This window comes from Oreochromis aureus, linkage group 9 (assembly GCF_013358895.1).
Source record: "Oreochromis aureus strain Israel breed Guangdong linkage group 9, ZZ_aureus, whole genome shotgun sequence".
In the NCBI taxonomy this organism is placed as follows: Eukaryota; Metazoa; Chordata; class Actinopteri; order Cichliformes; family Cichlidae; genus Oreochromis; species Oreochromis aureus.
This window is the reverse complement of record NC_052950.1, coordinates 18,148,588-18,174,699: the sequence shown is the minus strand read 5'-3', so window position 1 is coordinate 18,174,699 and position 26,112 is coordinate 18,148,588. Positions and strand designations below refer to the sequence as shown.

The following is a 26,112-nucleotide window of genomic DNA, read 5'->3' as shown; positions in this document are numbered from 1 at the left end:
CAATGAACACATCAGAGAGCAACTCGGTTCAGTATCTTTGGCATGCAAACAGGAGCAACCAAGGACCAAACATCCGACCTTTGAATTAGTTAATGACCTGCTCTAACTGCTGAGCTGTGCAGTGATCGTACAGGTTACTTAGTGAGAGGAACCCTGTCTTCAAACAACTGCAGACCAACTCAGACCGACCACGATCTAATTTGCCATCTAATTAATAAACAGACACAGATTGCCAACACGTTGCAATCAATCGCTGTTTGCACTGATGAGCACAACTCATTTGCAACAGGGAACTTGGCTGTTTGTTTTCTGGTTATTTGCCTATATAAATGCATATAAAAGTAGCTGAAGGGTTATGTCACTTAGGCATCCTGCAGCAACTCTGTCACTATTTTTGGAGGAATTTCTGCTTTATATCTATGAGGTTCTTGCTGGTACTTAATCTTGTGAGTACTTAATGGTTAAGCTGTTACAAAGCCTTCCTTCCCAAGGATTTGCAACAGATTTGCAATTTTTGCCCTTTATCACAGTTAATTGCTGGATTATTGCAAACAGGTTGCACATAATTGCCACCTTGATCCCAATCAACAGTAAACTGATAGCAGACTGACTCTGTCTTACTGGTGTTTTATCACCATTTTGACGCACTGAAGTTGCTTTGAAGACAGCAGCTGGTTGTTTTGTCTTTGAACCATTTCAAACGGCAACAAGATCACAAATCAGTTGCGCACAGTCGCAATAACTTTGGCCTCCAGCCACCGTTCGCCTTAGTGTGACTGTAGCATTAAAGCAAGACTTGGTTTACATGATAGCATCTTATAGGAAAGAGCACTCACGTGACACAGTCTGCTGCACAGAGTTTGAGCGTCCTACACTTGAAGGTGTTTTCCTAAAGACTCTTGTCAGCAGATGGGCCCGTTCGTTTAGACTGCAAGATAAAAAGAAGGAAAGGTAAGGAAGAACATTTACTCCAAAGCATCACAACATAATCACTATAATAACACATAATCATACAAATACATAACACCCTTACTAACAACCAGTCTACAGACTTTCAGGATCTTTGCCTCTAATTTTTCTATGACTATGATTTTTAATCTTAGCTGCTCTTCAGTAAAACACTGCAGCATAACAGAAAAGCAAAGCACTTCTTTAGGGAGTAACATAGAAACACGCAGATCAATAAGTAAACAAAATCTCAGCAGATTTAGGACCAGAAAGTTTGTTAGAGGTGGATTCACATTCACTTTAACAGTAAGTCATAAACTGCCTGCAGGGTAACAGGACATCCACAGTAAACTGTTCCTCATCCCCACTCCACTCCCCTCTCCCCCCCATTCCAAGAAGAAGACTGGACCCTCTGTTCTGAGACCACACGCCGTCACGGCTCCTCTCCTCCGGTGACCAAAAATAACCAAGCCCATTCCAGATACTGCACACTAACACACGCCGGCTCGCATGCATACATACACACATATATTCATACATTTGTCTCCCGTGTCATCGCCATTATTACAGCCAATAAAGTGCAGACGTCGAATGTAAACGTAAGGGGCGCCTCGGGAAGTTAACTTCTGCCATATTTATTTGAAGGAATACGTTTTGTGCAGTTATCTGCCAGTGGAGCATTAAATTCACACACAAGGGTTTTCCCTGGCACTTAGAGTACACAAGAGGTGATGATGATCAGTGGAGTAATTATGGAGTCGACCCAGCCTTCCCAAGGCTAACATTTGGAACAAGCGGTTAGGAAATTTTCATAACTGTCTAAGACTGCTGGGAATCTTTCACTGGAGTGAAAAAAAGAGAGCTTTCGAGCTTGCTCAAAGACTTTCTGGCCCCAAAAATAATGTCTGTTACAAGGATGACGGCACTGTGAGGTCGATAAAATTACTAAACAGTGGCTGGACAAATAAATGAACGGCTCGTGCATCAGTATGACTTAAGCTGTCCTCACTCCTGCCGTGAAGTTTCTCTGTGGGTACCTTCTGATTCAAAAGGGCCCGGGGATGTACGCTATTTGAACTCTTCCCCCCGAGACACTCCCGTACTGTACCTTTCCACCTTTTCCCATGCCTACCCTCCCCAAAAACTACAAACACAGATGTGCTCTTTTCCATTTTGCTCCATTGCTTCTCAGCTCGCCCTTACTTTCCTTCTCTTATTCTGAATGGAAAGCACTCAAGGATGTGTTCCTGCCTCCCGGCGTTTAAAAGCAGGGTCAGCCAAGGACGGAGCCCTGTTTAAGGGTCAAGAGGAGCAATGTGGTTTTACACTCACCCCCCCTACCTGAAAGCATACCTTAGACTTCTTCTGCTCACTTCAAGAAACAAGAACCACCTCTAATGTACTTTCTCTTGGTGAAACCTTTAACTCAACCTTCTCATAAAATGAGAAAACTGTGGAACTCACTGTAACACAGGCAAATAAGTATTCCCACCCCTCATGTGAGTATTTGTTACGCAAACTTAACTTCTAATTTAAGTGTCAAATATGAAGTTAAAGTACAATACTTGTGTTGTTCTTGGTATTGTTCTTTATCATCTGATACGTTATAAGCTTAAAGTGTGTTTTTACAACAAAAGCTAGCAGCCACAGTATAGCAGTCAAATAATAAATATGGAGAAATAGTCAGATGTGTCCTACAGAGATGTTTGGGGGCATTAAACTAAAGCAGCAAAATGGAAATCCTCCAGTTAAACGTGCTAAATCACTTTGTGCCACAGCTAGTAGATCACTAAACGTCTACAAACTAGATTTTCCAAAATACTTTGGATGCTGTATCAAATGTAATTATATGAACTATGTTTGATTTATTTCAAATTAATAAAAAAACAACATACCGTATCTTAGAGCTGAGAAATATTGGGGTTTTTTTGGACAAATATAAGGTTGTTTCTAATTTGTTTCCAGCATAACACTCCAACAACAGATGAGACAGGGGCAGCATTAGACTGTTAAAGTTGTGGACTTGCTAAAAGTAACACCTACAGTTAGGTGAACATCTCACAGCTGACTGGGGTTAATTGGACAGACACTGTTACGTGGACAAAAGTACCGGGCCACTTACACGTCACACGTAAAGGAGCTGCCCACGCCATGAAGCTCCCAGCACACAGCTTTGGTGCTGATGTTAAAGCCAGAGGAGGTTTTTAGTGCAGTTATTGAGTCAGCAGAGCGTTGGCAACTTTTACGCACCTCAGCAGTCAACAACCACGCTCTGTAACTTTCTGCAGTCTGAGTTCCTGTGGCTTCTAAACACATGCACTTTGCAATAATACCACAGACATTTCTGGAAAAATGACTTGTTGGTTCAAAATCTCTGCACCTCCGGAATGGACGAAGGGGGCGTCGGACGAAGAAGTTCAAGAAACTAATACAACAAACCTGCATGGTGAGGTGTTTGATTTTATCCAGCTAGACTGAAAACACCTAAATTTAAAGATTAAGAGGTTTGGCCCAATACTTTTGTCCATACAGGTAAGAATAAAGCTTCAAGTTGGGGATTGAAATCATGTGCAGTGCAAAAAACTTTCATAATTTAGACAATCCAAGACTGGCAACCAAATCTAAATGGCTGAGATCTTTGGCCTCTTAGCCGTCATTGGTGAGCACAGTTTGTCACTATATCCACACATGCAACACCCCCTCACCCATAAAACACAAATAAACATGATTAAACGAGGTGATGTGGATAGCTGTCATTGGGTTTGCCCAATCAAAACCTTAAATTCTTTTTGGATGTCATGGACATCAACATTCATGTTGGTATTAAGGTGCATTAGGCACATGGATTAGGTAACTTAGGTAACTTAGTAACTTAGGCCCCAGTGACGCTGGATGACGTGTGCAACATTTGGAGCAACATATGCGGTCAGGTGATGGAAAACTGTTCATGTTGAAACTTTTATAAATCATTTTGTTGGCATCAAATTCAAAAATATTTAAATGTCTCTGTTTCAATGTTATTTTTACAGTTTCCAATGAAATACAGACTTTAAATGATTTTCAACTCCCTGCATTTTGTTCATTCATTTACATTTTAACCAGCATCCCAGTGATTTTGGAAAAGGGGTCGTGTACTGAATCTAGAATTTGTACAATTTCCCTCAAAATTAGCCAGAGATTTTTATTCTAATGCAATACTGAGCACAACACTAAGTCACAGCCTTTAAAGCTACAGACAAACGTTAAACACACCAGATCAGTACAGCAGTTTAAATTGGTCCACCTATGAAGAAAAAGAACGATCGCATTTAAAGAAATAAGGAGAGAAAAAAAGTGAGAACAATACTTTAAAAAAAAAAAACCAAGATTAAAAGATAAAAAGAGAGGGAGATGTGAACTTGGTTAATGGAAAACAAGCAGGAGTCACTCCAAAGCAGCTTGCAATGGGGCACACAGGTCATTTGAGGTCACAGGTCACACAGTGGGACAGTGCAAACCCAGAAACTACCTCTGTGAGCAGTTCTGGCTCTACGGGACCTCAGCCTTGGCTTCAGCCCTGTGGACGTTGCCACAGGGGGGACAGAAATAGTTTATTTTCACACATAAAAAAATATAATAAAGATACTAGCAGACCGTTATTAAAACTGCAGAAATTTGGGACAAGGTAGCACAGGGCAAATTCAATTTTTGAAAAATCTACTTGATGATAAAATGATGTATATGTATGATGTGATATCCCAAGATGCTTTGTAGCGTTTCTATACCTGCGGCTGCTGGCATCTCTAAGGACAGCTGCGCCTGGGTCAACGGACCGCGCCTCCAGCTCCTGCACCTCCTCGAGAAGAGACTTCCTCACAGAGCGGCGTGCGCTGCACAGCAGAAAAAAAGCTCATCAGCCCCACGAAGGAAACTCTGAGCGTTTCACCTCGTAGACACATGCAATTCATTGTAAGAAGTGCTCAGTACGGGTTATGTAAACGCTTCTGTTAAGTTGAATAGCGTCTGTATGGATTCCCCACGTATTTATATTAAACGGGTTCTACTTACGCCGTCCAAGCGAAGTCTTTGAGTAAACACGCAGCAGGCACCAAGACCAGGCCCAGCCAGAAGTGCCAGCACTGCATCACCTTGCCAGCCTGCGGTGACAACACACAGGGCCCATTTATTTCCACTCATATATGAATCCACGTTGAGCATTAAGTCATTTTTCTCAGCAGCGAGCACACGGGTGGAGGTGGAGGAGAGGGGGGAGGACACATACGGTAACGGCTGAAGGAAATGTGACTCAAAAGTCATAAAGAGCATAAAGGGAGTTAGCCAAAGTTGAACATCTCGAATGTTAGCCAGAAATATTTAACAGCTTTCTCACCGCTTTTAACTACAACTCAAACAGCACGTTCACACAGCTGCAAAACGATACTTCTGTGATGTTAAGTGGCAGAGATGCTGGCGTCCCACCCCTCCACCCACTACCTGTCTATCCAATCCAGCCTCAGTGACCTTTGCCTCCCTTCTTACTCTGTCTCCCAGAATTAATCACGCATCTAACTACTGTCTCCATTTGTCAGCCTGTATGTCTCTCTGATACTTACTCCCACACAACTCTTACTCCTCTGATTCCCTCCAATCTCACTCTTTCACAACTTCCTTTCATTATTAGTGACTGCATCGTTTGTTGCCTGTCCTCACTTGTTTTGGTAAATCCCTGCAGTTTCTCTCCGCTTCGGTTATCTTATTGCATGAGCTGTGTTTTGCTTTGCACATCTTTGTCTCTAGGTGTTAAAATCACATGCACCGTGTCCTCCTTAGCTTCGAATACTTTATTGCCCGTATCACATGTTTCCTGCGCCTTGCTTTTGCATTTGTAAGGACGATTTGGGTTCCCACAGAAAGATGTTAAACTGGGAAAATGAATCAGAGAACAGCTGGAATCACAACCAAGGCACGGACGATCCAAACGGACTCACACATAATCAGCGTTTCTGTCTGTGACAAATGCCTCCACACAAAGACTCACAGTATATCACATAATCTCTGTGGACAGCGAGGATGCAGGCATGAAAACATGAATTTCTCTGCTTTGTTATATCCATAGAAACAGACTGTTGGTCTGAGCCGTTACATGGGTCTGGACACACATGTCACACGTAGCTATTCTGAGCAGACGTACACAACTCTTTTTTTCATCCTGTGTCCCACATGGATAGATCGAAATATAGATAGAGCGAGCGAGGGAAATAAGAGAGGCAATAGTGGAGTTGGGGGGGGTGGGTGGGTGGCTGTCTTTGACCATTCCCAGTTAGGCTGAGCAGCTGCAGAGATATTTGACCGCATTCCTGATTTCTGACACAAATTGAATTAATGGGCTGCGGGGAGTTGAGAAGGCCCTATTCCCTTCCCCTGCCGCTCAGCGGGGCACCTCATCTCACCCATGCCTTCATCCCCAGACTCTAAAATGAGTCTCTTAATTAAGGGGTTCCACATACCCTCGCATCACCCACCACTGGACCCTCATCACCACCACCAGCAGCGGCAGCAGCCCACCCTGTTGAGTCAACACCTCCACAGAGGGCAGTAAAAGACTGGAGCTCGGGTGACACGCAGCAGGTGCGGGACGCCAGGGGGGCTCCAGCAGTGTCGCCGTGGAACACCCAAGAGGTGAGTCCTTTAGGCGCCATGTAACGGCAACCAAAACGGAAGGGAGAGGCAGGTGATTTTGCAGAGAAGAAATGTAGTAGGCAGGGCCTTTTTCTAACCTCCACCATTGCACCTTGTTATAAAAATGAATGACGTGTGTTTATGGCGAGAGACTTGCCTGGCCCAGCATGTCAGGAGCAATAGGGATGGTGGGCCAGATGGCGGAGTAGACACCGAAGAAGACGATCCAGAGCGCCATGCTTCCCCATACCGCCAGGTGGGAGAACTACAATAGAGAGATGGGGAGATAGAGAAAAGAAAGAAGGATGGCGAGAGGGAGTTAAGGAGAGATTAAGAGAGAGAAAAGAGAGACAGCATGAGGTCAAATGCTTTACATACAGCTCATCCCAATATAGACAACCTTCCCCTCCCTCTTTTCCCCGTGTGTGATCCGCTGTAAGGGGACTCTGTGTGAATTCCAGTGGGACCCAGGCTTCATTACCGCCACACTGTTGTGCAGACAGCTGAATGGACAGAGGTGTCAGTCCCTTTCTGTCCATCCTGCCAGTCTCTCTTTCTTCCTCTCCAACCACAGGAAAACGAAGAAAGAAAAAGCAAACGATGTGGCTGTCATGGCTTGAGCTACTGTTATCCTAAACTCCATATCCACTTTGGCTTATGTTATTTTAGAACTGAAAGTTGAAGCCACATGCTCAGCTTTCCTCTATTTCTTTTTTCAGAGTTTCCCCTCTTTAAGCCCACTTGTTTTTTTCCCTTGTTTTATGTCTATTTACTAAGGCAGAGTTCAGGAACAGTCTTTGGAGTAGTGCTCCAAGTTTTGCCTGTGTAGAAAACTGTTGTGTAATGTCATGAGCTGCTGAATTTTCTTATGACAGCGGGTATATTTTGACGATCAACAGCAGGATTTTTTTTAAAAATCATGTTAACACGACTATTATCAGTCCCTTTAACCATCCTGCCTGTCAGTGACCTGTGAGGTAAATCAGTTAATGTCTCACGAATGGAAAGACTTTACTTTGTTTTGCATCATCACTGCTGTATTTCATTGGTATTCCAGCTAAGAATTGCACGACAGCCACGCTTCCACTGAGACCGTTTCTGATGAGGCTTCAGTGAACAGTGGATGGATCAACTGAAGGGCCTAATCCATCTTTCAGCTCATGTGTCAGATTTCTGAGGACTTTTTAACATCTGTACAGGATATGATGTTCATCTGACATTTCTTTTTTTGTCCTCCACTTGTTCAGTTATCTTACATTTTGACAAAGCCTGCACACCTTGCAGAGATAGAAGTGGCTTTTAAGTGGCTTATCAAACAAACAAAAGAAAGATTCCTCCAAAAAGGTCCAGTACAAGAAGTGGACTGAAAAGGAGTTAAAAAGATTTTTAAAGAAAAACTTTAAAAATTTTCATAAACTCTGGAGAACTATTGTTAAATACCCTTTTAAGCAATTAACGAAACTCTGGCTCCTTGGAAGCAAAATATAAAGAAATGAGGGGTAGTTCAGGACTATTGCAGGGGACTGTATATAACATATAACATGGGACAGTGTAATAACACAAGCATGACTTGAAGGGAATTCTTTGAAGACATCTGGGCTCTAAAAAATCTCTATTAAATTAAATCAATTTCTCTCATATGTTTATGTATTTGTTTACTTTTCATAGAACAGATGGCGCGCTCACTGTTTGCTGCCTCAGTTTTTCCCTCGCTATGCACGGCCTGAGCTCCATTTGTTGCTTACAAGCTGAACGTCTTCAAGCACATTTGGCTGTTCTTGCAGCTGCTCCGCAGTTAAGTATCTTTGCTTGAGTTGAATGCTTAGAAGTGATTTCTTTGTCAAGATCTGGACACTTTCCAGACCTTTTTGTTTGTTTTTTTTAAATGGCTACATCTGAAAAACCGAGCAAAGGAAAAAGCTGCACAGGAACTAGTTGGAAGAAAAGGTGCAAGCAACTGCAGTTTGAGAAACCTCAAACCTCCACCACAACATCGAGGTAGACCACATCTTTTTGCCATGCTTTTCCTGACTATGAAGCATTTAGACCAGGTCGTATGGAAAACTTACACTGAAAGGCTCACAGAGTACCCCATCCCCCCACCCCACCCTACCCCAACCCTGCCCTTTATTTGTCAACACTGGAGTAAAATACAGCACATGTTGTGTGGTGTATTAAGAGTGTGTTAATGCTCCTACCCTGGTCCAAGCTGTGGTCTCCATTCCAGCTTTCAGACACACTGTAACGACCACATACTGCGCACACACACACAAACAAACACACACACGCGCACACATACACACGTGCACAGAGGAGCGGGTGGGCAAATAAAAAAAAACACAGAAACAGGATTAGTTGACTGGCCACTGTGGAGATAATAAACAATAATGTTATACAGTAAACTCAGCAATGTCTGTTAAAATACTCTGGAGTCCCACAATCCCTCACAGTCCGCACACACACACAACAAATAAACACCACCGACATCCACATGAGACTCCAAGGGAGTAAAATGATAGAGAGTGTGTGACGCAGAAGCGAAAAGAGAAAATAGATGGACGAATGTGAGGGGGAGACAGGCTGGCTAGACGGGACTAGATTGACTGGAGACTCATAAGGGCTCTGAGGAAGCAGCAACACTGTGGTGTGTACACAAACACATTGCAGGTGGAAAAAAAAAAGCACAAATCTGCGCCAAAAAGCAGAAATCAAAACGAAAGCAGACACGTCTAAATTTCCAGTACGACACTTACTGTGTACACCATGTTTCCTGCAAACAGGTAGTCGTTTCCCTGACCGTTACTGAAGGGAGAGTCTGCGGAGAGCATGCGAGTGTCAGCAAACCAAACTCATCGCTTGCAGAAGGATGATCTGGGCAGGCTTACTTACCGTGCTCTAACATTTTGAGTGGAAACCAAAAGAGAATAATTGAATGAATCAGTGCATTGATGCAGTGCCCCCAGAACACCTGAAAGAAGGAGAAAGACACACAAAGAGAGGAGGTGGAGGTGGAGGAGAGGGACAGTGGAAAACAAGTCAGTGTAAATTAATGCCAAAACACATAAATGCTCCATCCCCCTAAACGTCTAAACACACAAAAACATACAAAAACAGCAATTCCTCACAAGAGCACACAACTCCCACTGTTCTAGTGCCATCAAAAGTGAGCTCTTGTACACACACACACATAAACACGCACACAGAGTAGGTTAAGCTGCTGGTGTACCCTGTAAAATGAAAGACTTCCTTATTCTCGCATTATGAATCTCATTATGGTTTGCAATGGAAACATCCCAGACTCCATAGCCCCCCCTTGTTTACTCGCCAAAGTCCCAAACAAACAGCTGGCATCACTCATCGAATCCCGAAGAGCCAAAAGGACAGATCTAAATGTGCGTGTGTGTCTGCGAACATCTGCGCACGTACTTTGGTGTTGAAGCCCTCGGCGTTCTGGGTTATTCGGTAGAGCTGCGGGAAGCGGAGCATGTTCTGCTGGCTGCACGGCCGGTCAAAGATCCCCAGAGTGAACGGAGGCAGAGCGGTAAATATCTGCAGCACACAGAGGTCACACATGCCTTTAAAACGCTTAATGACAAATACAGTGCCTGCACATAATCTTTATTTATATCAGTCTATGAGCATCAAAACGGCTTCACCTCTGCACATAACACCTGCTTTGTAAGTAAAAGTGCTCTGCATTTCCCCTCAAGTAATTCGCAGTCACCAGAACACATGCATACACTTTCAAACCAAATGCATGCAAGAAAGAGCTGTGAGGAGAAGACAAAGCAGAGTGCTACTCATAATGAGAGACAGAGTGAAAGATAACAATCGATATCCAGCAAGTGGAAAGTGTAACAGCGAAGGAGGGTGAGTGGGGTAATGGAAAATTGTCAGATAGTGAAGGGTGGATACTCACCACGTTGTAGAGGCCTATACACCAGCGTTCAAAGAGGATCTGGCCAGAGAACCCGTTCACAAAGGCAAACCAGAGCTGGGACACAAAGAGAGGGATGAGAGGGGATGAGAGGAACAATAGTGAAGGGTAAAACTGCCTTAGGGAGGTCCTGACAGTGAAAGCAGCAGGGGGAAAATGACAAAATGAGGTAGTGGTGTTAGAAAAGCTTCCTTTTTTAAGACTTAATGATTCAGGTGGCAATAGTATTTCTTTATATATACATATATATATATAATAAAAATCCCTGTACAACAGTTAAACTTCCTTTGCCTCTAACAAGCATTAAAACCCCCTCTTAATGCCGGTTTTGTCTGGACCTCAAAATCAATTTCAGCTAATTCACCGAAACACTGTAACTGAATGCGCCTCGGGTAAACCCTCATTAGCTCTTTAATACACACACACACACACACACACACATACACAAACACACACACAGACAGCAGACACAGGCAGATCTGTGGGCAGATAAAGAAAATGTTTGGGGCCGCTGGTGGGAGTTGTGGCATTCCTGGGGCATACAGTCGAGAATACAGCCTAAGGGTGAGGCCTGGTACACAAAAACCTCTCTCTCTCACACACACACACACACACGCACACGCATGTGCACACCATCCCCCTATGCTGTCTCCACTAAGTGGACAGAGACAGTCTATAACCTTTGGCCTAAAGAGCTCTGCTGGAAGCCAGCTATGTGAGATAATCGTGGAAACACACAAACGCACACACAGAATGGTGGTGTGAGTGGGACCGTGGGCTACATGAGGACCTGCACCTGCTGGCATCCTTAATGTCAGACAGAGGGGTAAGAGGGGGTGAGGGGTTGGAGCGAGCACAGCTGTCAAATACCCCTCATGGCAGCCCCTTCATCACTCACACGCAAACGCAGTCATGTTTCACTTCTGATGACAACAAACTGATTTAAGTTCATTTCCTTAAGACTTTTACTATAACAACAACTACACCTTTCAACCCTTAAACCAAATCTTCATTGTGAAATTTAATGATTTATTAGGATTTTCTGTCCTCAAAAGGCCCCGTGGCCCCAGCTATGTGACTGTGTAAATAGATACGTGTCCCAACTTCATGAGCAATACAAGTACACACACACAGAGACAACAGCCGACCTTTGGAGCCAAGGTCTCGTCAGTGCTACACAGTTTTTTAAGTGTGTGTGTGTGTTTGTGTGTGTTTGCAAATGCAAGCAAGACAGAAAGCAGACACCAGAAGGGCACCTCGTCCATCACTGTCAGCCGTGTCGACAAACAGCTGCAAAATGTCTCTGTTAATGTAACTGTGTGTGCGTAAAAGAGACAGGGTGTGGTGGCGACGCTCTTACCTCTATTATGTAGAGGACCACATTCTTGTAGAAACAGTAGAGGATGCACTTTGTGACGCGGTTATAGCTCCACGCCCCGTGGACCAGCAGAAGCTTCTCTAAGTAGGAGAACTACCAAATCAGAGAGGAGACAAAGATCCATCACTCGGAGGGAAAACGAAAGGCTAGAAAGCAAAAACTTGAGGCAGTAATGGAGCACAGGGTATGTATCAAGAATGCGGCCGGGAGAAGGGAAAGGTGAGGCAAGAGGAGGCCTGCTGATAAAGATAAGCAAAGAGACACGCAACGCAGACAGTGAAAGTAGCAGAATGTGTCTGTGTGAGAGATACAGATACAAAGGAGACTCCAGAGTAACTAGGACACAGAGAGATTTTTTTTCATCCTTCAAAGGGAACAGCGGATACACATAACAGAGGTTTTATTTACACAAAAGAGAGATTTGGGGAATTATATCTAGGAAAGCCTGAATTTATGCAGGTTAAAGTCTCACTGAGATTAAAGCTCTCTCTTAACCAGGAGGGTGGCATTTATTGTAACAGCTGCTGGCATAAACAATCGCAGTACAGTACGAGTGGGTGAACAGAACCAGATCCAGATCATATGCTACAAAATATCAACACAAAAGGGTCCAATTTCGAATGAATGTAAGTGCAACTTTTAGAGCAATCACACCGACCATGAGAGCTATTTTCAAAATCCTTTCAAACTGAACTACCCTCCATAGCTTCAACTCCTTTTCTTGACTATTTTAAGCAAATAATTAAAAGTATAATAACAGATAATTATGCCTTCTTCTAGTGTTCCTTTAGAGTTTTTGTAAGGTTTTAAGACCGCGACATCAACAGTGATTTTTTCCTCCATGAAAAACTTACATGAATTGCACAATAAATAAAAAAAAAATGTTGTATGTAGCAAATATGATACAAATTAAACTCATATATGCAAATTAATACTTAATTTCTTCTTAAAGTTTTTTAAAGATTCAACAAAAAATAAGAAATAACGTCAATTATTCATATTCAGGGTTTACAGGGCTAAATAATATGCATACAAGTGGACAATGAAACCCACTCTGAAATGAAAAAGCATTAAAAACAGAAAAAAAAGGAATTTCAGCTCATAGTTTGACTAGGTTTTATTTTAGGACGCAGATGTTTGTGATGAGCAGCGTGTTCGGATCGATAACATGATCCTACACAGATCTGTGTAAGTCAGCTGTCCCCTGAGGGAAGGTTAAAGATCAAGATGAGCTGAACGGTGAGCAGGTCAGCAGTCAGCGCCTCTCCCTTTGCAGGGGTTTTCAAGCCGAACAAGCGTCCCTTCCTTATCTGTGTTCGAGTAACGCCTGTAAACATTTTCATAAGACCCTAGCCATGCATGTCTGTTTGTCTGCACGCTACGTTTGTACCCACCTGTGCGATTGAGTAGTCGGAGGAGTTGGTGGCCTGCATGCCCTCGTTGCCGCTGATCCCCACTCCAACGTGAGCCGTCTGAATCATCCCCACGTCGTTCGCGCCGTCGCCGATCGCCAGCGTGATGGCTTTCACGTGTTTCTTCACCATATCCACGATCTCAGACTTCTGCAGCGGAGACACCCTGCAGACACAACAAGAAGTAAAAAGAGGCAAACGGTTGGGCGATATTAAATGTGTTGGAGGAAACTGGAGGCAGGGCGATGGAAAGATTAAAGTGTGTTTTGAGGAGAAAGCAAAGAAGCGAGCCACTGGGTAAGAAGAATAAAGCCTGGGAAGCACAGGTTGGGAAACAGTTGGAAGGGAAGAAGAAAGAGATGGATGAGAGGCTGGCAGAAACACACACACACACATACACAGACATGCACAAACCCATGTAAGTGCACATTTGTATAAACACATCAAAAGCAAGTTACCCCACATCTTATTAGCAGCACAGTGAATCATTGTTTCCTAATACCTGTTAAAGTGCAGTAAACAGAGCGCTGCAAAGTGCTCTAAAGTGTGTGTGTGTGTGTGTGTGTGTGTGTGTGTGTGTGTGTGTGTGTGTGTGTGTGTGTGTGTGTGCAGGGAGCTACTCCACCCTCTTGACCTGTATCACTGATCCTCAGTCTACAACCGGTTCTGTCTCCTCAGTGACAATGGAGACGTGCAGAGATCCGATTACAGACGCCTCCCTCAGGGCCACAGAGAGTGGATAAGTGCCACGCTGCATTTGCTAAAGAGATGGGTATATTTTGTCAAATTTTATGGTGCCGTGTAATTCATCTGCAGACAAATAAGAAGAAGCCCCATCCAGCACCGTGGCTAATTTTCCTTCTGTTGTGCTGGTTTGGCTTTAATAAAAAAAGTTTGGGATGTGATGGGTTTTTTGTGTTTTGTTTTTACCCCTAGTAATCATTTGTTTTCCCTGCCAGTGAAAGAAACTGTGAACGCTTTAAATCAGTGTGTTTTGGAAAGAAACAGAAAGCACAAACTAGCATGTGAATTTAACCTGCCGAAGAAGATGAGGATACTTCACTTTCTGACAAAGCTCAGGTCTTTTACTGTGTGAAGAAAGATGTTGGGAGATCTTCTACCAGTCTGCGGTAGCATCGGTGCCAGCAGGATCAACAAACTCATTCACAAGGCTGGGAACATCAGTTTCCAGAATCAGGAGGCCTTTGAGTGAGTGACGGACGGGAGGTCACTGAACAAACTGCTCTCCATCATGGACAATCCACCTCACCCGCTCCAGGCAGCAGAGCTCCTTCTCCCTCAGACTTTATTCAGCACAGCTGCCGAAACAACGCCTCAGGAAATCATTCCTACAGTTCTCTGTGAAACTGTACAATAACTCTTCTTTCTGTGACAGGTGAGCACACCTGTCGGGCATTCGATTCCACACACATATATTTCTGTATTAAACCTTCTTGCAGCTGTTTCTCAGATTTATAGCACACATATTATTTATTACTGCAATTTGCACTACTCTCTTTTACAGTCTCACTCTTCTTTTTTTACTTTAGCTTAACATCATTTTATTTTTCATTTTATTTGTTTTTTTTAATCACCGTTCTACGTATAAAATGTTTTATTTCTTTCAGTTTCAGGCTCTTACTATCCGCCTGTGTCACTTTTACTTCAACTGTGTTGGTTTTTTATTGTAGACTGTACAACTGTTAATCTTTAACCTGCTGCTGTTGCACAGTAATTACCCTTGCAGGGGTCAATAAATATTTATCTTATGTGTAGTATGAATGTGTGTGAATGTCAGATAGAAAAAGCGCTTAAATGTGGAAAAAAAGTGGTGATGAGGGTGAATGATGGATGTTGTATAATAAGCCTAAACCTTTCTATTAGAATGTAAGGCAATTTTTAGAGGAAATTATTAATTTTAGCTCATTTAAAGTGGGATATTCTAAGAAAAACACAAGTAACAGTTCAGTTTTATAAACATATATTCAGCTGCTGCTCTTATGCAGGAGTTTTCCCATTTAAAGTCAAAGAAATATGATATGCCTTCGTTTCTGGTGGGGTACTGGTTATGCCACAACTTAATACACGTGGTTAATTTTGCAGTGAGATATGTAAGAGGAGTTTCTTTTTTCTGAGCCATTTAAACATTTCAATACTAGCAAGATGGTGTAAGGAGGGACAGACCGTGCCTCATGGCTGGCGAGCTTAGGCGGAGATTGTGTGGGAAAGAAATCCAGCCCCACACACACACTGTTTACATTTTCAGTGCTTGCATTCTGGACACAGCAGCTAAGACTGAATTTGTCTTCATCTCTGTTTGCAAAACATGCTTCGTATGAGGAGGCATTCCTACTGCGTGCCGTTCACATGCACGCTGCTCACACGAGTCTTGTCATTATTACCTGCATGTCGTACGGTGAAAACAAATATGTCTCCAAATGACGAGACGTGGGAGAAAAGTGATACTGGGGCTGGGATTAAAGCCGCACACAAAGCACTCCCTGCAGTACAGTATGAAACAAAAACATTGTACAGTATCTTAAGACAGGATGTTTGTGTTTTTTTATAAAAAACGTGGCACTTTTTTAGCACAGATTTATCCAATAAATCATCCTCACTTGGAGTTAAAAAAGTGGCTTTGAGAGTTATCAGGTAGCAGAAAGTAGCTACTGGCTGCATTACAAGAGATTAGTCCAAATCCAGATATTAAATATTTATGTTACATTTCACTGATTATAGTTATTACCTGAGCCTCTGTGATGCATTAGGTGATGGGAATTTGAGAATCAACACTGGACTTAAAAGTGTGCCCAATACTTTTCCTAGAAAGAGGAGGAGTCAGCCTCACAATGACTGTTTGTATGGCACGAACAGGCCTAACTCCTGGAACCTCAGCACAAGCAGTGACTCACCACCTCATTCATCAGCGCTGCAGTAATCATATTAGAAAAATGAAGTTATGTGCAGCTGTATGAGCCATCACATGGAAGCAGAGCAAAATATGATGCTTTTATAAAGGTATGGGAAAATGAAATTACGTGCACGTACACGCACGTATCCGGCTGAGGTCTGTAGGTCATAAAGACGGTCTGTCCTCTATGAATATGTAAAGAGCATGTCCCAGTCGAGCTGGAATCACAGAGCCGGGAGGTCTGCTTAGCATGCTTATAAAGCAAAAATCAGACCAGCGCACACACACGCCTCACACCCTGCACCACAGGATATTTGAGGGGGGAAACCTCAAAGAGAGCTATTGCTGAATGATGGGATCAACCTCTGCTCTTTGTTTTTTCCTGTTTCTGCATCCGAAGTGTGTGTGTGGGTGTGTGTGTGTGTGTCGCACAAGTCCGCCTTTGCATCTCTTGGCCTCAAACCGCAAATCTCTCCTCATCGCGCTCTCTCTGTCTCACTCTACCTTTCCCCTAAACACCGCTAACAGTGTCTGCGATTGTATAAAGTGAAGTCGGGGGAGATGAAAGGCTCCCAGCGCTCTTCACGGTGGAACTGAGCAGAAAATAAGCAGCCACCGAGTCCTCCTATAAACAAACGCGCAGTGAAGTCGGGAACCCAAGCGTATGAGTGCGCTCGGCTCCTCGGGCCCCTGAGACGCGCGCGCATTCCCGCGTGGTGAAGCATCGCACACATACAGTAGGTGAGAAACAATTTAACTGACAATCCGGCTCTTCAACGTCAAAGCTATGGCTCTCGGTGCAGCAACCTCACCGTAACCACTCATTAAAGGAGTATTGGTTCTCAGCATAGGACCTCCCAGGGGGACATAAGATAAATGGCATCATGGTAAGATTACAAGAGAACAAAACAGAATGAAGTGAGCTGTGTTTTTGCCTTTGAACTTTCTCTAATCTATGTTGTTTGTGTGATATCCAGGAACCTTGAAATTAGACACTGTTACACCAAAGCAGTTGGCAAACCTACCATGTTTTTTTTTTTTAAACACACAAATATTGATCAGAATCAGTATTTTTTTGTAGTTTTTGGATAAATTATAATATATTTTCAGTGCGACTGTTTTCAAAGAGGGCCTGCTTATTCAAATATGTTTTAAAACCAGAGAAGGGCTCAGCAGATGTGCTTAAACTAACTGTGGTGCTGTTCAGTTTAGTCTGTTAACGTTTAACATGTCTTAGCCAGAGGAGGAAGGTAGAGGAAGGTTGAGAGAGATGCACGGAGAGAGGGAAGGATATAGCAAGTAAAGGACGCAGGAAAGGAAGCTTGAGGCTGTTTGCAAGGCCTGTGAGACCTGAGTCCGGATATGGCTTGTAAGTGCAAGGAAGAGTCAATTACGTGCCTCCCGGCTAACACATGCTCACACACACACAAGTCTGCACTCACACACACGCGCGTGCGCACACACACACACACACACATGTAGAGAGACAAAAAGACGAGTGGAAACTCTTTTTTTTTTAAACATCACAGCTGCTGCTGAGTGAAACATGCCCAAAAAAGGGAACACGCTGTAAACATTCATTGAACAGACCACACTTTGTATCAATGGAAATATATAACGGTCATGACTAGAGGTGTGTGTGTCTGTGTGTGTGTTGGTGCCCATTCCAGGGGTACCGGCAGTAAGTGAGTCATGACTTTGACATTTCCAAGCAGCCTAGTGTATTACATCGTCCCTGCTGTGCAACAGGACAGGCTTTTATCGTCCTCATTCATTTGCTGACTGTGGGCGACTGGTAACCTTTGCAAACTGGCACATGTGCAGGTAATGAAGTCCTCCACATGGACACTTTATCCACTCAGCAACTTAAAAATCCGCTTGTGTGAAGTGGATCTTTTATTTAAGTGCTTGTGTATATTTTTTTCTTTCACAGATGATTGAATTTGTGAACTTCATTAGAACAAAGGAGCTGTTTGGGCATTTAAAACGTCACAGATTAATGTGTCTTTATAGCACGCAGCCTCAAAAATCACCTGAGGAGGAACAGCTGTGTTCACACAGGTATCGACCCTGGGAACCAAATAAATCTGCGAGCACGTGTTTTAACATTTCTGGCACGAAGCGTCTGGCCTGCTTAAACAGATTTTCACTCGACCGTGCCCGTGCCAGGCCGGGCCAGGCCAGGCCAATCACAGCTGTTTAATATCAGCCGGCTGCAGCACGATGATTGACGTCTCTGCACGCTATAGTGTGTTTACATTTTTCTGTCTGTTCAGCTGTGGCCAGATGCATTCAGACTGATTCACATTTCCACACTAGGCAATGCAACACTAGTTGTGTCTAAGTGGCAAAGATAATGAGGCAGAAGTCTGTCTTTATATTTTGTTTTTTTTCTTTTCTTGTTGCCTTTGTGTTTGGATAGTCTACATATTTGACCCCAGCTGAGTAGAGCTATTGAAATAAAGAAAAACAAAGACTTCAGGTAGAAATTTTGCATTAAAGCAAATATAAGTTTGTGGAAAAGCTTTCATTTTTCATTCTCACATTGGGACTTTCCCACAGCAGCACAATGACGTTGTGTATCTGTAAAACAGTTTGGTACAGAGCGTCATTGTTTTCCTCACAGAAAAAAATGACTTTTTGCAGAATAATTTGTAAACTTTGTCCAAAGTGTTACGGACAAAGCGCTGTTGAAACACACGTTTCAACAGGATTATCGGCGATCATGCCCTTTTTATGAGAAACCCATTTTTTCTATGATTTAAACAAAGACAATCTGGCATTTCGCTTTCCATTTCTTTGATTATTTCTTTGGGCTTTTTCTCTTTGTTAGATTGGGCAGTGAAGCAGAGACAGGGAGAGAGTGGGGAAAGATTCACAGGCCTCAGGTCGGAGTCAAACCCAGGCCGCTGCATTTAGAGATGAATACCTGCTCAACCTGTGATTCTATTCATAAACTACTTCAGGCATTTATGAGTAACTCCAGATAACCAATAATACCTGTGTGTATGTGCATATGCATATGATAAATGAGCTTTCCCTACCGGCAGCAGATGACGGCTTTGCAGGACAATGCCAAATCAAGAAAGGCCTGGCGGAGCTCAAAGGACAGGGCGTATTTCAATGTCTGGCCATCGATGATCAACGCCAGCTCATTTTCCTTCTTCAGAGACTCGCCGAGGGAGGAGCAGTGAGCTGTCAGCGTGTCACGAGTAGCCTGCAAGAGGACAAAGACACACAAGGGAGGACTGAGTTTGCCATTAAAGTCAGCAACTAACTCACAGCAATTATAAGGATATATCATAAGGATATAGCTACTCTGTAACCATGAACTCACTACTAATCGCCAAACATCTTGGATCTTTATCTGCGCAATAACCAATAATAGCTCGAAATCAGACTCGGTCTTACGCGATTTTGCTGCAGAGCTTTCAAACGATCGCTTTTTCAGGTTTTTACGTTTTTGTGGCCTCGCAAAGTAGTAAAAAAATGTAAATTGCACACATCAAAACACACAGGGACCAATTTGTTGAAAGGTCAAAACCGCTGGCAGTAAATTGAAGACATACGCTGCATGCGCTGGTTGCGCAGTTCGCTTTCATCTGGAGAAACTATTTGCTTCTGTGTACACCAAACAATTAACAATGCCAATATAAAGTTCACAGTTGCTCTAGACTTCATCACTACATGCTGATGGTATGAAGTCCTGGAGGCATTTTCATCGTGTAATTAAATCCTAAAGCTTCTCCTCACAAAGCAGCAACAAAAGAGAGAGAGAGAAAGAGAGAGAGAGGCACGTAACAAGAGGGGAAAAGGTAAGAAAGACAGATGAGGTAAACTAATGTCGAGACAGGGCTAAATGCATCATTCACATGTACGTGTACATGTGTTTGTGTTAATGCCAGCTCGCCTGCAGGCCAGTAGTTTGGGGCAGTTTTGATGGAGCTCCTGATAATAGAGGAACAGGGATTAATAGAGAAAATAAACATCCCACCGGGATGTAATGAATTCCATGTGGAGAGGCAGACGTGCTACAAGCCTTCCTGCTCACCACCACACGCACACATCCTAATGTTAACTGTGCCTTTAGCTTCCAAATAGAAGCTGTCGATTAACCGGTGAGAAACGAATCCGTAATCATCCAACAAACAGAGACCGCTAGGACAAATCAGAGTCGCAGCTCTGACTTTGTGGCGACTTGTTTTACATTCAGGATTTTGCCAGGTGGACTCGGAAAAGCGGAAAGCCAATCAAAATCACTCCAGCGCTAAACAGATGGAGCTCGAATGTTTTACCCATCAAGTGGAGCAAACAGCTCACTAGCTCTACCTGGGGACAGTTTTGGTAGTTGTACATGTGGAATTCAGATTATTCCCGTAATAAACGAGGAATGACGTAAACTGAAATGACCTATAACAAGAAGTGTTTGTGGAAACATGAGTAACAGAGCTGAATACATGGCGAGCAGCTACACAAGACAAAAACTCTAGACACAAAAGTGCGCAAACACTCGGAGATTTGGTGCCGGTAAGAATCCGCTCGGGCCCTCGCAGCGGGTTATTGGCAGCCGTCTGACCTCAGAGGATCCCGTGACTGACAGAGAGACGACCCCTCTGTCCACTGATCAGCATGCGCTAGAGACGACGCAGATAACACACTCACATATACATGCATGTAACGCAATCATCTGAACAATGCCGCCTCTCTTCTTCTCGCCAAATTGCGATGCACACAAGCGTACCCTCGGCACACAAGTGTCCCTCCTCTTCCCAAAAATTCCCTGCTCTTGTTTTCTCAGCCTGAGGCTGTGTGTTTTTCTTTGTATGCCGGAATTCCTGTTTGCATTCACCTTTTTTTCCCCAAACAGGGGGAAAGGAAAACAAAAACATAATGAAAGGATTAAAGGAGATTACAGGTTGTCTGAGTTCTGAATCTAAAAGGTGGCTTGCATGTGTGTGTGTTTGTGTGTCTGGCTGTATGCTTGCATCGTGTTTTTAGGGGAGAAAAACATGTGTATGCATGCATGAGAGTATATGATTGCATGTAGACACATGTACACATGCAGTGTGTGTGTGAGAGATGGAGACTGGACAAAATCATTTCCCTCAGCTCATCACAGCATGATGGTCTTTAGGAAATACCCTGCATGAGGACAGGAAGTAAACCCCCTCTCCCTACTTCTAATGTTATAATAAAATAATTTATTATTGCAATTAAAAAAGCACAACAGTCATTTATTTTTATTTAGAAAAGTCAACAATGTCTGTTTCTGATCAAAAAAAGTGATTAATTAGAGCACTGTAGAAAAAATCTTGAGTCACCCCCTCATTTTTTTTACGTTTTGCTTCCAAGGATCTCGACTTTCTTGCCATTTTATAAAGTGGTCTTCAGCAACAGCTCTCCAGCCATGTTTTTCTTTGGACACTGGCTGCTTTTTCACTCATTTTCATACCAGCCCTTGAACCTAATCATTTTCTTAGGAACCTTTTTTGTTTGTTTAAGCCACTTAACACTGACCACTGACCTATGAATAACTCAATCATAAAAAAAATCACCCAACTCAAGGGGTGAACCGGTGTTCTGTCTACACATTTGTTCCAACTTCTTTCTTTGAATCTATGAAAAAAAACAAAATAACACACTTTGACAGGCATAAAATAGCATTTTTAAACAAACAAGGTGATTCACAGGTCACAGGTCAGGAGAGAGGTACAACAGTGAGTGTTTACAACAAATACAGGCCACGATGAAGACTGTATTTTAGCCAGTGGTGATGGAGATCTTATTAAAAACTACTGAAGTTACGAATACAGAAAACTACCATCAGAGTTTGATCTACCATGTAATATCGTCTGGAAAACATCTACAACAACTTCATTCTTCAGCATGATAATGATCCCAAACACACTGCCAATGCAGTTTAAACATGCCTGGATATAAAAAACACAGTGAAACACTATCAGTCATGGATCGGCCTCCCCAGAACCCAGACATCAGCATAATTGAAGCAGTGTGGGATCATCTTGACTGAAAACAAAAGGCAGCCACAATCCGAAGCAGAGCTTTGAATGCCCTTTAAAAAATCTGGAGAAGTATTCCTGACGACTACGTAAAGAAATGACAAGAAAGCTTCCAAAGAGAGTTCAGGCCGTGTTGGAAAATAAAGGTGGTCATAGCAAATATCGACTCTCAAGCTTGTTAGAATTGTACAACCTCTAGTTTTACCTTATATACTTTGTTTCCACGTATGTTTGCACGTTTCAATAAATCACTGCACCTCTCCTACTTCCTCTCCCTGAGCCACCCCTCAAAACCTTTACACAGTTCTGTATGTATATTAGATATAAATTGCACTGATTTCTGTCTAATCAGATATCACTATCATTCACTGCCTTTACTGTACATAAGGATCATGCCATTCTGAGTCAGGAGTGGACAGGCACAATGCAAAGTGAAACACCAACCAATGACGTCTTGCAGAACGGTTTGATTTTTGAGGATTTCCTCAACATGACATGATCGAATGTGTTTGGAGACTGTCTACATTTTCTCATTCGTGGTTCCGTTTACTTAGTGGAAGCAAAAACATCAAGATTATACACCGTATCGGACATTTATCATTGCCTTAACCAGATTAAGAATCAGATCATGAAGGTGGGAGGGATGGGAGGTGGTGGTGGTGGTGTGGTGTGGGGGGGTGGGTGTTAACCGTTACTAGTACAGCACACTGACTTGTCACAGCAGGTTTAGTCAACACTTCACTGGCAGTTAAAACAGGAGATAATGAGCAGACAGGTCCTGGAAGTTTAAAAAGGCGACTAAGGTACAGTAGCTAGCTCCTAAAGCTAAAAAGTATCCGTTTCCAGAACAGAAAGCTACAATAAAAATGTTTTCTTCCTGACTAAACATTGTCTTAGCACAAAAACAGCTCACAAGGATCCATAACAATCTTTTAACACTTTCCCAAAGGAAAGAAAAAATCCTGGAGGAAAAATAATGCAATATGTTGTAGTTTCTCTCTTTCTCACGCTAAAAAGTTCTATCTTTGGAGACCATAGAGGAAAAAAAGTGTAATTCTTTGATTGCACCACTTGCAATATGACAGATCTCATTAGCAAGCATTTTAGATTCCAAACTAAATGTTTATTTTTCATATGCATCTGGTCTGGAAGAAACCAGACACTCTCTAACCCCTAAACACACACACACACTCCATGCACACACACTTTGCACACCATGCTCACAGGCCCTTCTGCGTGGAATTTTATCAGGTTTATATTTGGATCGCAAAATGAGCAGGATCATAGAGGCGGTTTGAGATATCGCAGGTCGCCTTCCCTTATTGCACACTTCACCGCAGACAGCGCACGCAGAAACAAACGTGCATGTCTCTCCCTTTATATAAATGAGTGCAAAGAGGACGCTTGAAATTTTGATTCATTCCAGGCCACCTACTCCAAAGATGGCGTAATCACTCGCCCCGTCATGATAAATGTCCTTCGAGTGTAAAATATACAAAAAAAAGGCAACTAAAGACAGACGAATTTTTAAAAAAAGATACAAAGAAAGAAGGAAAGAGAAGGCAAGGAGTGTGAAGCAGACGCAGGGGAAAACTCAAACACAGAGAGAGCCGCTGAGTGAAAAGAAGGCGGAGAAGGATGTGCTCGTTTTTGCAGTGCACAGTCTGTCACCGGTAAGATTTAATACACCGTTTAATTATCATATTGTGCATCTGTGCAAACATCCACATCCTCTGCTGCCGGAGCTGGAAACACACACGCGGGAACACATGTTGGGCTTTAACAAAAGGCGCCTGCTGTTTAAAAACTACTACAACCTTAAAAATAAAAAATAAAACATTTTAAAAAAATGTCGGAACGACAGAGAATGCAAGTTGAGGCACAACAAAATGTGCGTGTCTGCTTTTGCACGCGTGCATAAAAATGATTAATGAGCAGAAGACAGGCGTTGTTTGTTTAGGAGTTGTACTGCGGGCAGTGTGACGAGGGCCTGGGGATTGTGGGAAAGCTGGATGAAATTTATGTTCAGGACTAACAAGGTGATGAGGGCAACATGTGCCACTGCTTCTTGGGTAGACTGTGCAAAGTATATGTGCGTTTGTATGTGGATTCAAAGTCAGATGTATGGAGATAATAAGAACGAGACTTCTCTAATGACTGCACAGAAACAGCCAGGGCAAAGATGTGTGTCAGTCTGTGTGTGGCATGTGATTTTAAGGTGACAGATGGCACTTGTCACAGCTTCAGTGCTCGCAAACCGTTTACCCAGGAGGCATTGCTCACAGGGTTTGTTTTGATGAGGAGGAGCACCAAAAGGAGATCGCGTTACCACTCACTCATCGCCCTCACATGGCTCAAGCCAAACTCCTCGCCCCCTCTTTTTTCTAAGTCTCCTCTGGTCGCTTCCAGATCGTCTATATCATACATAAAGTACAATAAACACACTCTCATGTTTGCGCAAAGATGGACACATATTTTACTGCTCTTCTTGACTCTCTGTCTAAAACACACACACACACACACATATTTGCTGTTACAAAATCACACAGTGTGTGTGGCCAAATCCTGTGCGAAGAGAGAGTGCTGACAGATGTGGAGGCAGCAGCGCGAAGCAGATGAAACGGAGAACGGGGCTCGGTGGGGAAGAAGGGGAGAGGAGAGGGTGTCGCATCTGCTGGCCTAGATCCACTGCAAAGATCATCCTGCCTACGGATAAGAGAGGGTGTGAAAGACGTGAGAAGTTTTTAAAAAATTAGAACAAGGGGCACAGCTTCTGCATTCACTCATGTCCAGGTCGCACTTTTGAGTTATTTTAAGTGTCAGAGAAGTGTCGCCGAAGACGGCGGCGCTTTCATCTGCATCATTCACGACCAGAGCTCTCTGAGGTTGGCCCGATAAGAAGGCATGACCGTCATCAGCACACGCACTCACGTTTCTTCTCTTGCAAAGTAAAGATTAATTAGATGTTTACGGGATCAGTAAACAGTGACGACAAAGGGATGTCATCCTGTGTCGTTTTTTTGCTGCGCAGCATTTACAACCACTTTAAAGTGCGTCCGTCCTGCAAACACCGCAAGCGCGAAGGCATATTTTAGATCACTACACGTGGCGCTTCATTTATGTTTCACGTCAGCCAGCTGTGACTCTTCCTGCCTATGTGTGTAAGTTGCATTTTTGACCTGCAGCCAAATGAAATGTGTTTGTTCAACCAACAAACAAGTCCATCTGAATCAAAACAGTATCTTTTTCTTTCTCTTTTTTTTTTTTTTTTTTTAACTCAGACTTATGAGATTCTGCTTTTTGTCCTGACCCTGCTGCACAAGAAAGTTGGAACAAACTACAGAAGAGCCTCCCCAGAGCTGGTGAACATTTGAAATCTTGCTCAAGGACACATCAACAGGGTGGATTGTCCCCGTTAAAGTGAACGGAGGCCAAACTTTGGAGCTGAAAGATTGATTTCCTGCTAAGTTGTTTTAAGTTGTTATCAAAAGAAAAACATAAAATGACTACACATTGAATCATATTAAGGATTACTTCCTGCCATGTTTCAGGTTTTACTTTGAAAAAGATCCAGTGGCTGCTTACGTGTTTACATCAGACTTTTTCTCCTTAGTTTTAGCTCCAATATGATTTTATTTAACTCTCATTTATAAAAACATTTAACTTCTGTATAAATACAAAGTTTTCTTTTCTGACCTGCAGCCCCATATAAAATGAACCTTTACCTTACATGATACTGAGCTTACCTCAGCCTATTGATTGTTTGTGTAGAGCAATTTTATAAGGAAGTTGGGCTTAAAATTACACTGAAAATCAGTGAAAACGGGTCTTATGGAGTGCCAGAAGGT

At 42.9% G+C, this 26,112-nt stretch overlaps 1 protein-coding gene across 12 annotated transcripts in view; it reads right to left on the bottom strand.

Annotated features, from left to right (window-relative positions):
* atp8a2 (ATPase phospholipid transporting 8A2) overlaps positions 1-26,112 on the bottom strand; it is a 50,334-nt gene that overhangs the window by 1,871 nt on the left and 22,351 nt on the right. For all 12 annotated transcript variants that reach the window (XM_039617054.1, XM_039617051.1, XM_039617052.1 and 9 more), the window contains 12 exons: positions 19,289-19,461; positions 13,316-13,499; positions 11,904-12,014; positions 10,526-10,600; positions 10,033-10,155; positions 9,496-9,574; positions 9,360-9,421; positions 8,805-8,861; positions 6,764-6,871; positions 4,996-5,084; positions 4,713-4,817; positions 837-928 (listed from right to left, as the gene is read on the bottom strand). In XM_039617054.1, the coding sequence (XP_039472988.1) occupies positions 837-928; positions 4,713-4,817; positions 4,996-5,084; positions 6,764-6,871; positions 8,805-8,861; positions 9,360-9,421; positions 9,496-9,574; positions 10,033-10,155; positions 10,526-10,600; positions 11,904-12,014; positions 13,316-13,499; positions 19,289-19,461 (1,258 nt within the window). The remainder of the gene's footprint in view (positions 1-836; positions 929-4,712; positions 4,818-4,995; positions 5,085-6,763; positions 6,872-8,804; positions 8,862-9,359; positions 9,422-9,495; positions 9,575-10,032; positions 10,156-10,525; positions 10,601-11,903; positions 12,015-13,315; positions 13,500-19,288; positions 19,462-26,112) is intronic.